The 10,919-nt window shown below is 50.6% G+C and overlaps 1 protein-coding gene across 1 annotated transcript; it reads right to left on the reverse strand.

Annotated features, from left to right (window-relative positions):
- Positions 1–6,912: 6,912 nt before the first annotated feature.
- On the reverse strand, positions 6,913–10,628 carry LOC130582887 (antigen-presenting glycoprotein CD1d-like). The gene is given in 6 exon segments (XM_057381848.1): positions 6,913–7,108; positions 7,110–7,236; positions 7,341–7,584; positions 8,474–8,532; positions 9,076–9,336; positions 10,556–10,628. Coding segments are annotated over 6 exon segments (960 nt in total).
- Positions 10,629–10,919: the final 291 nt, after the last annotated feature.

Genomic DNA, 10,919 nt, shown 5'->3' on the forward strand with positions numbered 1-10,919 from the left:
ATGATATCTGCCTCTGAAATATATGTGCTTGTGTCTGTGTTGTGTACTTGCATCTGTGTGTGCAGTTGTATGGGTAACGTCTTCTGTTAACTGCATTTGTATCTATAATAGTATGTTTAATTGTGTCTGAAATTGTACCTACTTTGTCTGCAGTTCTATCTGCAATTAAGTGTATATATGTGTCCAAAATTAAATCAGTTGCCCTGATGGTTTCTGTGAAGGTTCCAGTCTTTGTATTTGGAATGGTACCACTGCCTTAGTCTTTAATGGAATCTGTGTCTGTATCAATAATCATATCTGTATCTGCACTTGTATTAGTTTTCTAAATGTGTAGATACATGTATATATACAATTTTATCGATACCTGCAATAGTATCTGCAAGGGTATTTCCAATGGTAATCTCAGTAGTCTGCGACTGTAATGGTACTGCAGTGGTGTCAAGGAAGCTGCAGTTGCTAAGGAGGGCCACCTCCTGACGAAACTGACTCCTTAGCTTGCCAAACTTCACTGCTTCTGTGCTATTCTCCTCTGCCTAAGCCAGTTATTCCACTGCGAAGTACAGCAGACTCATCTATAAACACCCAACTATGCAGTCCACATCATTCTAACTGAGAGCTCTCAAAGTAGATGACCCTGCTTTGTGAGTGAACTCTGGGAAACACAGAGACTCCAGTGTCCTCTAGTGACCGTCTGGGGGTCGTTCTTTTACCAGAGCTAGTTCAAAGCCAATGCGGCAGAACACAAGGGTTTCCTCACAGGCATCCTATATGGGAGTTTAATAATAGCATATCTGGCTTTGCTTGAGAGACAGGGAGATAAAACCCCTGTGTCACAGTTTGTCTTGGCAGAGCAAGACCTGTGTGATGGTCACAGATATGGCTGTCCTGGGCTATGAGCTGTGCAAATCCCAGCAGAAAGCTCCTTTCCAAAGCACTCCTAGTATAAACACAGGACAGAGATACTGATTTATTTTAAGCCCAGCGAACAGCTCAGCTGCACGCAGCTGCTCCCTCCCTCCCAGAGGGATGAGGAGGGTAATCAGGAGGGTAAAAGTGAGAAGACTCTTGGGGCTGAAGTAGATACAGTTCAATGGGTAAAGGAAAAGCTCATTCCCCACTTCTCATGGGCAGAGTGTGTTCAGCTATCCACAGAACAGAAAGGTTCCATCACACATAATAGTCACATGCCATCACTCTGAACATATCCTTCCTTGCTCCTTTCTCCCAAGCAGAGAACAGCACAGAAACTGAAGATCAGGGTTTGAACCCATCTGTTCCTTCTGCCAATATACTCTCAGAGATTTTGTCAGTTCACCTTGAGCTGTGGGAATCGGCTGCATGCAGGTAAGTGAGACAGTGTTTTCTGTACTTAACTTTCATGCTGCAAAAATATTGCAAGATCAGAACTAGACAAGATCACTAAAATCAAAATAGTAAGCAAGGCAAACAGCTCCAACAGCATATTTTCACTTGACTACCTTGAAAAAAAAAACAGGCTTGAGATACTGATTGCTCACTTGGCCTTGGGATAGTCCCATTCCTCATCTGAAAGCTACTGTGTGCCAGGCTGAGGACAGATAATAGCCCACACAGATAGCAAACAGAGCTCAGCCTGCTCCAGCAAGGCTGTCAGGTCCATTGTTATACACTCTCAGCAGCAGGAGAGCATCATGGAGACAGACTTGCCTCCAAGGGCACAGCCCATCTCTTGCCCCCATTTGGCATGTACAAGGTTTGCTTCTCTCCATGTCTAGCCAGAATCACAGCTGCTTGGCACTATCTCTTGTATCCCAAATCACTTAAAGTTTAGACGAGATTATAATTAATTCAAACCAGGAACTGTGATAAATTATGATGCAAAGAAGCACTTTTCTAGATTTGTAAGGTTTCCAATATGCAAGTTTAAAATTATATTGTTTTAATACACAATAATGTATTTGTAAAGCAAATCACTGAATTTGGCTGTTTATTATATGTATTTGTAGGAAAAGTTTTAACCCAATATATGTTTGAAGTGTCACACTGCTCCAAGCAATTTTGTGCTGAAGTACCTTGAAAAAGGAGTGCGTTTCTCTCATTATATGTGCTGAGACATGCACACAAATATCTTTAAGGGAGAGATGTTCCTTGTAGAACAACTTAATGTGATCTGACTGTTCAATGCATTGTTCATTAAATCTTTCTGAATTTAAGCACAGAAGTATTTCATTCACTGCAAGTGATATAATAAAAGTTTCCACAAACATTAGTATCACAAATGGGATTCCCAGCACCATTGCTTCACCTACAGAACTGGACAGATTGGAGCCAGAGATGCATTAGTTCTCCACTCTGCAAAGCTCTTCAGCTTCCAGTGACATCAGAAGCCCCTCTACAAGGCACCCTCCTATTCCTGTCCTGTCAACCACTGTAGGACCAGTGGATTTACAAGAAGCAGCACAGGCTATGGACCTGCTCTTCCTTATTGTCTACTTAGCCACCCATGAGCTCACAGGCACCTATGAAAGCCAATGCCTTCTCCTCTTCTAAGCGCTGCTCACACACCAATGACTTCAGGACTATGGCACATGCCAGGTTATTTTCCTTCCCTGTAGCTAATAAGCCACAAGTTACAACACAGTCACCTGTATAAGCCAGTCCCAAGTTCTTTTTCACCACCCAGACTCATACTGATGGGATCACTGATGCTTACTGAGACCTGCCACTGCAGTATTGGTGAAAAAAACACTATGCAAGGTGCCTGAGCCCTCTTATTTGGCAGGAATGGAAGACCTTCTCTGTACAAGGGCTCCAGATTCTGCTAGTGTACCCATGATGGAAGTGAACATTGCTGAGAGCATGCATTACCCACCCCCTCTGGTGCAATCTCTGGGCACACTGCTGTGAGTCAGTGTCCCTGGCACTAACCCAGAGATTGGAATGCTGGTTTGTGTGAGGGCCACTGTTCCATCACAGACACTGTGTGCCTGCATCCCAGGGTATGCTTGGTATGCTGACAGTGGCAATGCTGCTGCTTGAGTGGAACATTTACTTCTAAGCACTGTGCTGATCTCCATCACTCTCCAAGCTGATCAGAACGCTGTTGTGTGCAAGGTTTCTTCCACAATGCTGCTATTTCTGAGAGGTCTGGGAGAGGTACTGTATGTAAAGATCCCTGCTACTCCTGGGATAAGGAGTAGCCTCCAAAAATGTGGAGGGTACAGCCCCAGCCCTCCCACAGTGACTCTCCCTGCAGAAGGGCCCAGAAGTTCCTGGGATGCCTCATGTTTTTTTCTCTGGTTTGTATGTGGAGGTGCTGCTGCAGCTCCACCACTGGGCTTTGACTGAGGTAGGGGCTGTAGGAAAAGGCTCAAAGTAGCACTATAGTACTTGGAGAGAGTTTATTTTTAAAATATTACCTTTTTCCTAGGGTATTTTTTCAATGTGGAGAGGTGACATCCTGGTGTTTTGCCAGTGGGCTGGATCAGCACAAAATACATAGACACCAGCTTAAGGAATAGGTATTTACAATAGTTCAAAGCTGCAAAGAATCTCAAAAGGAGAAGCTCAGCAATGCACCTCACCATTAGTACAAAAAATCGTCTATAGTGATTAAGATCCATCACTGGTTACCCTCAGACTTCACCATCATGGAGATCCACACATCAGCTGGGGAGCCCCTGTCACAGCAAAGTAATGGAGAGCCATTCTTGGTAACTGGGAATTGGTAACTGGGAATTCCTACATGGTGCATCCACTTACAGGAGAGGCTTCCAACCTGGCTGTGAGAGGGATCAGCTTTTATAGTGCTGAATAAACAAGCTGAAATCACTTCTAGTGTGAAAACATCAGATTTCATCTTTCTCTTGGGTTCCACCCAAAGCCTGTCCAGGGCTCCATGAGGAACCAAAGGAGTTGGCTTTGACTACATACCTACAAAGAAGGCCAGATATCTGATTTCATGACCTTGTTCAGCTTCTAAATACAGAAAGGTAACTACATGTTTCACTAAYGAGCTAATGATCATGCCTATTTTGTTAATGAGTGGATACAAATATAATATTTGGTTCGAAGGTCCCTCTAAAAGTAAATTTTGGCTCAGGGCCTGTTGTTCAGGCCTTAGTACTTCACCTGAGGCATCCTGATGGAAGCACTGGAGTATTTTGTGCTGAGCATGTGTGAGGAGCCATTTTAATCTTGGTTTGCCTCAACACTGCTTGTTAGAGGCATGTGGGGGAAGGAGTGCACACATGCAGGTTGCAGGAGACAAACAGGAGATAGATGAAACCTTGTCTCTGGGGGGATTTTGCCTGGTAACACCTCAGATGGGCACCTGGAGACACTGCTCCCCCCAGAGACATTTCTCCAATCAGATGGTGGAAGAGCTCCACCAATGGAAGAAGCTTGGACTGGACCAATGGTCTCCTGGTCACAGGCAGACTTTGGGAAGAGCCAGGGGGTAGAAAAAAATCAACTGCGCCATGAGCCTTTGGGGAGCTGAATTCAAGGGAGTTGAGTTTTTGGCGCTGAGTTTTGAGAAGCTGAACTTCGCGGACTTTGCTGAGCTGGAGTTGGGTGTGGTTGTCTGTCTCTGTGCGTGTGGCTGCGGTTTTTTGCTCTTTGTTGCTCACTGCTGGTGGGCTTGCTGTTGAGGGTTCCCTTTTGCCCCAACTCCAGCCTGCCTGGATTTTGCCCTCGCTAGCTCTCTCTGGCCCCCACGTATCTGCCTTCCCTCTGCCGGGCGCTCGGCAGGACGCCGTCTGCCCTCCAAGCCTCGAGTGCAGTGTCTGCCTTGCCCCGCTCCTTCACCTGACCCAGCCGCCGCCTGTCTTGCCTGAGCACCTGCCTGCCTCCAACCTCGCCCACCGCCGCGATCCTCACCTCGACTCCACCCAGGGTCCCGGACCTGTCCGAGTGTCCACTCACCGCGTGTCCAGCAGCCCATCACCGCGGGGCCGCTCCTCTCCCTGAGCTGCTCTCCCTCCGGCAGCAGCGTACTCACCCCCTTCACGTGGACACCGACGGCATCCCCTGGTCCTGCTGGTGGTAACGCCCGCTCGCTCCCTCTGTCTCCTTTGTCTCTCTCTCCATTCCTTTTCCATTTCCCTTTCTCGTTTGCTGTTTTTTTCCAGCCCCCTTTAGTGGGCAACTACTTCTTCTCGGTTTTTGTTACCAATAAATGGTTCTCAGATACAAATTTTGTCTCGTTTGACTTCATTTCGTTCTCAACTGTCCATTTTGAAATAACTTGCAGTTTCCCCACGGTTGGGACGCGACAGCATGTTAAAGAAACTTACATTCAAATAACCACACATGGGTTATGAAGGTGCAAACAATCTGTCCAAAGTTTGCTTTAAGAAGCCAAAGTTGCAGTCAAGCTTGCCAAGTACGTATGAAAGCACTAGGGATCAGAGGCTGCTGGTCTTGCCTCCAGTGGTGAGGAATCACGCGGACCTTCCCTTGCTGTTGCTCTGCTCACCTACTTCAGAGCCTTCAGGGTCTAATGTTATTGTTCCTCAATTGCTCCTGGGATCTCCCATGCAATATCTGCAGAGTTGGACCTTAATGGTGGGTCAGGCAGCGTGGGCTGGGGGAAGTGGAGTGTACCCCTTGGAAGAGGGGGCTTCTTGTGAAGGAAGGGTTTCCCTGCAGATCCACGGGCAGGACAGTGCACTGCCTTCACCCCTGCGTGCGGGTTGGAGGAAATACAGAGAAAAGCTCCCGCGGGGGCATGGAGTGTCACAGCTTCACAGACCCCGGCTCGGGGCCCTTCAGTGCTGAGAGCCAAGGCCAGCCCTGAGCCCACGGGGTGACGCCGTGGCAGTGGGGTGACGGAGGGTCTGGGAGGGGTGAGAGACCTCTAGAACGGGTTGCTGGGCTCCACATGGGAGGATAGTCCTGGTGACGGCTGAGGTGGGAAATGCCTTTGGCTCATTCCCGGCTCTTCAGTGCTGGGGAAGGCTGAGGGCTGGATCTGGGGAGTCGGCGGGGAGCCATAGCGAGCGCCTGGAAGCGCAGGCCGGGGTTTGGATGGGTCGAGCTCGGCCCCACCACCCCGCCGTGCTTGCCCCACGCCTGCCAGGCGACCAGTGACGTGAGAGCAGCACGAATGCCACTGGCGAACGTGCCGTAGCACAGCCAATGGAAAGGTGGGGTGGGCGGGGCAGCGGCGCCGGGGATCTACCTTGGCACCAGGTGACGTCAGGTGCAGTGCGGGTCACCACTGGCAGCTCTCTCGGGCGTGGTGAGGCAGGGGACACTGCTGGCTCCTGCGCCTGGGGATGGGGCACGGGACCCGCGGGGACAGAGGAAGAACGAACGGGGCTGGGGAAGGGGAAGCAGAACCAAGCAGTTTGAGATGCGGAAGGGGCCAGGGCTAAGGTTGGGCATGGGTGGGGAAAGAGAGGGATGGGGAGGTGGGGAAACGGACAGGGATGGAGGAAAGGCACGGTGGGAAGAGGGGTGAGGAGGCAGGTGCCTGGGTGGGCGGGGAGCCGCTTGCCCATGGATTCACCTGGGGTCATGCGGGTGGCTCGAGCCGTCTTTTCTGCTCCTGGTGATGGGTGTGCTGCCTGGCATGGGCTGCATCCACCATCCCTGACTCAGGGAATGTGGCTCCAGAGCATTCCTGTTGTGTACCGTCCTCTCAGCTCTTAGCTCCTGCAGAAGAGGAGGAAGTGAGTGAGGCTGGACAAGGGCAGGAGGCTCTGGTTAGGAGCTCCCACCTGCCATGGCTTGGAGCCAATGGGCCTGGTGCATCTTGGAGGAGGAGACCTCACCTGCATTTGTAGCACCAGGCACAGTGGTGCAGGACCATGATGGTGATGTTGATGCTGAGAGCTAAACTTGAGCTGCCTTGAGGAGAAAGGAGAGAGGGATTGTGCATGCACAGGAGTCCGTGGCTGGAGTCCATAGCTGCTATTAGAGATGGACTCATCCTCCTCCAGACAACTGCATGGGACCCTGCTCCCATTGTGGGTGCCCCCTGCCCCATGGGATGAGAAGGCTGCGGGTGCCCAGGCTGCAGTGGCACACACGGCAGACATAGCTGTGCCCATCACGGGGGCCCACGGCCAGGATACTGCAGAGCTGGTAGGTGAGGTCAGCATTGGGCAGGATGGTGCTGGTAATGAGGCACCGGAGGCACCTCGCAGCCATCCTGCAGCCAGGCCATGCTGATGGGACGGGGATAGAAGCAAACGAGCAGCAGCTGGTCGAGGCTGGGGGTGCAGGCAAAGACTGTGGCCACAGGCAGCTCTGGGGAATGAGAGAAAAGGGGTGGGGAAAGCCCCGGTGGGACATGGCTTGGCCCCAGTGTGAGGGGTTTTGGGGTGACTATTGCAGGGTCAGGGTGGTCTCACCTTGTCTCTCCATAGCTGCCCTCCCATACTTCTCCAGGGTGAGGAAGTTGCTGTGGCATATCCAAGTGGAGAGAAGGTACTCTAGGAGCACTGTGATGGATTTCTGCCTGTTCAGGCTCTTGCTGACCACCTCTGCCACCTGGGATGGCTGCTGGGTCTCCCAGCACTGTTTATCTACCTCAAAAGCTACAAAGTCTCTGCCATCCCAGCTGACATTCAGGAAGCCCCAGTGACGTTGTTTGAACTTGGCCGTAAACCAAAACACCTATGATGTTTCCACACACCGCTCCCCCCCCCCCCCACACACACACAACCGGAGAAGGCAGAGGGGAGAGCAAAAGCCCAATTAACACTAAGATTTATGGCTTTTATATAAGATAACATCATTGAGAGAAAGATACATGCTCCAGAAATGGTGAGACAGGCTGAATAACTTCAGTTGCGAAATAGATGTGTTACTAAAAGCTATTTAAAAACTACTACACCAGGGAGGGGAACTGAGATAGGGAAAAATTTACAAGGAGAAGAAATAAAAATGGACATTTTAAGATGCCTGTTGTTCTTTCTGCGAAACTGTCTCTCCCAGGTCACCCCTCCTCATCCCTCCATGCCTTCCTGAGCACAAGGGGGGCAGAGATGAAAGTTTTAACATAGATCCAGCACTACAGGAGAAGAGTTCTTACAGCTCCAAGCTGTGGAAGTTCTTTTCCCAAGAAACAGCCAGTGTATAACTGTTGATGGCATGGGATTCTTTTCTTTCTTCATGTTCAAGCACCACAGCAACTGCACCTGTCTTCTTGCAAATTTTTCCTTATCTCTGTTGCCCCCCCCCGGGGCAGTAGTTTTTTAGTGGTTTTTAGTAATAAATTTGGTTTGCAACTGAAGTTATTCATCCTGTCTGACCATTTCTGGAGCATATATGTATCTCTCAATCATGTTATCTTATATAAAAGCCATAAATTTTAGTGTTAATTGGGCTTTTGCTCTCCCCTCTGCCTTCTCCGGTGGGGGGGGTGTGGGGGGGGGAGGGGGGGGAGGTGTGGAACGTCATGGGTGCTTTGGCTTTTGGCCAAGTTCAAACCACAACATTTTTGGTGTGTTGGCCGGGAAAAAACGGTTTTAACCCACAACACCCAGCTTGTCATATTGGGGTACAGCAAACACCCTGCACAGAACTGGACCATCAGTGGGTCTGTCAAGGGCAAAAGCCAGTGGAGAGGTCCCATAAGTGTGTGGAACATGGGTGGCATGAGATGGGATATGGCTGAGGGCACATAGAGGGGTGCAGTGGAGAGCAGAGTGCAATGGACATCAGGGCATAAGGTCATGCTTCAGGAGACGGTGGACACCCTACAAGCCCTCTGACCCCTTGGAAGAAATTAGTGGATACCGTGGTGGGGTGCTTGCTTAAAAAGAATTCTGTTGTCCAAAATACTTGCCCCCAATTTTTTTCTTTCCTGATCTTTGATGTGTCAATCCAACAGCTCCAGTGAATTTGGTGGCAGGTCCCTGACAAGCAGAGGGGTTCACTGTGCCAGAAGGCAGAAGCCCTAAGAGGTATTTTCAGTCTGCTGCCCTACCCACTTCTGCTCCCCATATGCTCCAGCAGCTGCAGTGATTCAGGAGCTGTTGCACCCTGTGAGACCCCCACAAATGCAATTCTGGTGAGGAAAATGCCACAGCCAGAACCTGGGAGAAGGACTAGGGCTCTGGCAGGGCTCGTTCCCATACTCACAGTGCTGTTTTGTTTGCTGAACCATGTCACGCACAAATTGGATCATATTGCGTAGAACAATTTTGTACTGGGACAACATATTTTCCCCATCACCCTCAGCTGCAGCCTGGCTGACCCAGGGCCAGTGGAAGTGGATGCTCTGGTTAGCAGAATCCAGTGGAAAGATGGGTATGTCCCCTATGACTCCCAAGCACGACACCTCAGCAGAGCTGATGTTGGCAAAGAAGTCAGTCAGGAGGTTTTGGATAAACTGTGGCTCTGCTAGGGGAGATGATGGATGGGAAGGGTGCAGTAAGGAGATGAGCGGAGGTATTAAAGGAGAAGCAGGGGAAGTGGGGGTGCTGGAGGGGGAACAGGGGATTCAGACTAAATAATAAAAAACTTTTTACTGTGAAGGTAGTAGTGAGACACTGGCACATTACCCAGACATATGGTGGATGCTCCATCCCTGGAAACATTCAAGGCCAGGTTTTTAGGGCTCTGAGCAGGGAAGGTGCCCCTGCCCATGGCAGCACAGTTGGATTGAATGGCCTCTAAAGGTCCCTTTCACCCCAAATCATTCTGCGGTTCTATGACTCTATGCTCTTCATCCTGCTCAGGATTGTTTTCCTGCCTGAACTTCCTCTGACGTCACTGCTCTTTTTCCTTCTCTATTTTACTTTCAACAAAGTGGTTGTCTCCTGCAGAGGATTTTGGGCATTTTGTCCCCTTCACCCCTGCCTCCCTCCTGGCCAATGCTGCTGTCTGACTGCAGAGCAGATGAAGGGGCACCTCACTGCTCATTTGGGGTGATGTTTTCCCCCAGGAGAAGCACCTGTGCTGGGACCTGTATCTGCCAAAGACCTGCACATAGTGCAGAGGATATGGAGGATGGTTGATAGGAAAGGGCATTTTGTCCAGGTTTGGGGCTCCCTGATAGGGCCAGGACATCAGCCCAACCCAGAGATCAATACTGCTTTTCTGTGTCTGGTGCTGCCTGCCCTGGAAGCATGAGGTCTCATGGGGCTGTGGTAAAATGCTCTGTGTAACAGCAGTGCCCAAAATACCCTCTTGCAGGTGGAGCTTCCTAACGAACGAGTGGCTGCTGGAAGGGGCTCTCTGCATGATGTGGAGCTGAGGCCCACCTGGCAACCATGGGCTCCTGGCAGGGGGAGGATATCCTGGGGGAAACCTCAATACCCAAGGCCTGGCTGGGGACCGCTGGTGTCTCTTCTTGTGTGCCCAAGGCCCTGTGTTGGAGCTGATGTAGCAGAAGTCCTGAGCCAGAGGCAGGAACAGAGAGGGCATACAGGGACAGAGTATGGTTGGGTGCTGCATGATGGGAGGTGGTCCTCTGATGCTAGGGATCATTTCCCCCTCCCTCCCCCACCTCCCCTTCCTGGCACAGTGGCCCTGCCATGCCTCCTCTGAGGAACTTGTGGGGTCCTCTGACAGGGCAGGGGGGTGAGAGGGGTTGAGATGAGCCGGGGCTCCCACTTACCCTCTGGTTCTGCCCACATCCCAGGGAGGAGGATCGGGAGAAAGAGGAAGAGGAGGAAGTGAGTGGTCTGCATGGCACATGCGGCAAGGCCAAAGAAGCAGCAGCAGTGGCTGTGGGAGGAGGAAGAACCCGTGGGATCCCAAGCTTCAACTCAGCCCAGCTCTCACTGCAGTGGCTCTCCACCTATCAGACCAGAATGAATGTATCAGGGAGTGGCTGAGAGGTCCCAAGCAAAAGGCTGGAGATGTCTGGGAAGGACAAAAACTGAAATAAGGTCTTCAGCATGATGTGCCATGACAGGCTAGGGCTGGGAAAAGCCCAGCTAGAAGGAGAAGACAGGGAAAGAAATTTCCAGGAAACAGCA

Source organism: Malurus melanocephalus, unplaced genomic scaffold (assembly GCF_030028575.1).
Source record: "Malurus melanocephalus ecotype Western Australia unplaced genomic scaffold, MMel_1.1 scaffold_534, whole genome shotgun sequence".
Taxonomy (NCBI): Eukaryota; Metazoa; Chordata; class Aves; order Passeriformes; family Maluridae; genus Malurus; species Malurus melanocephalus.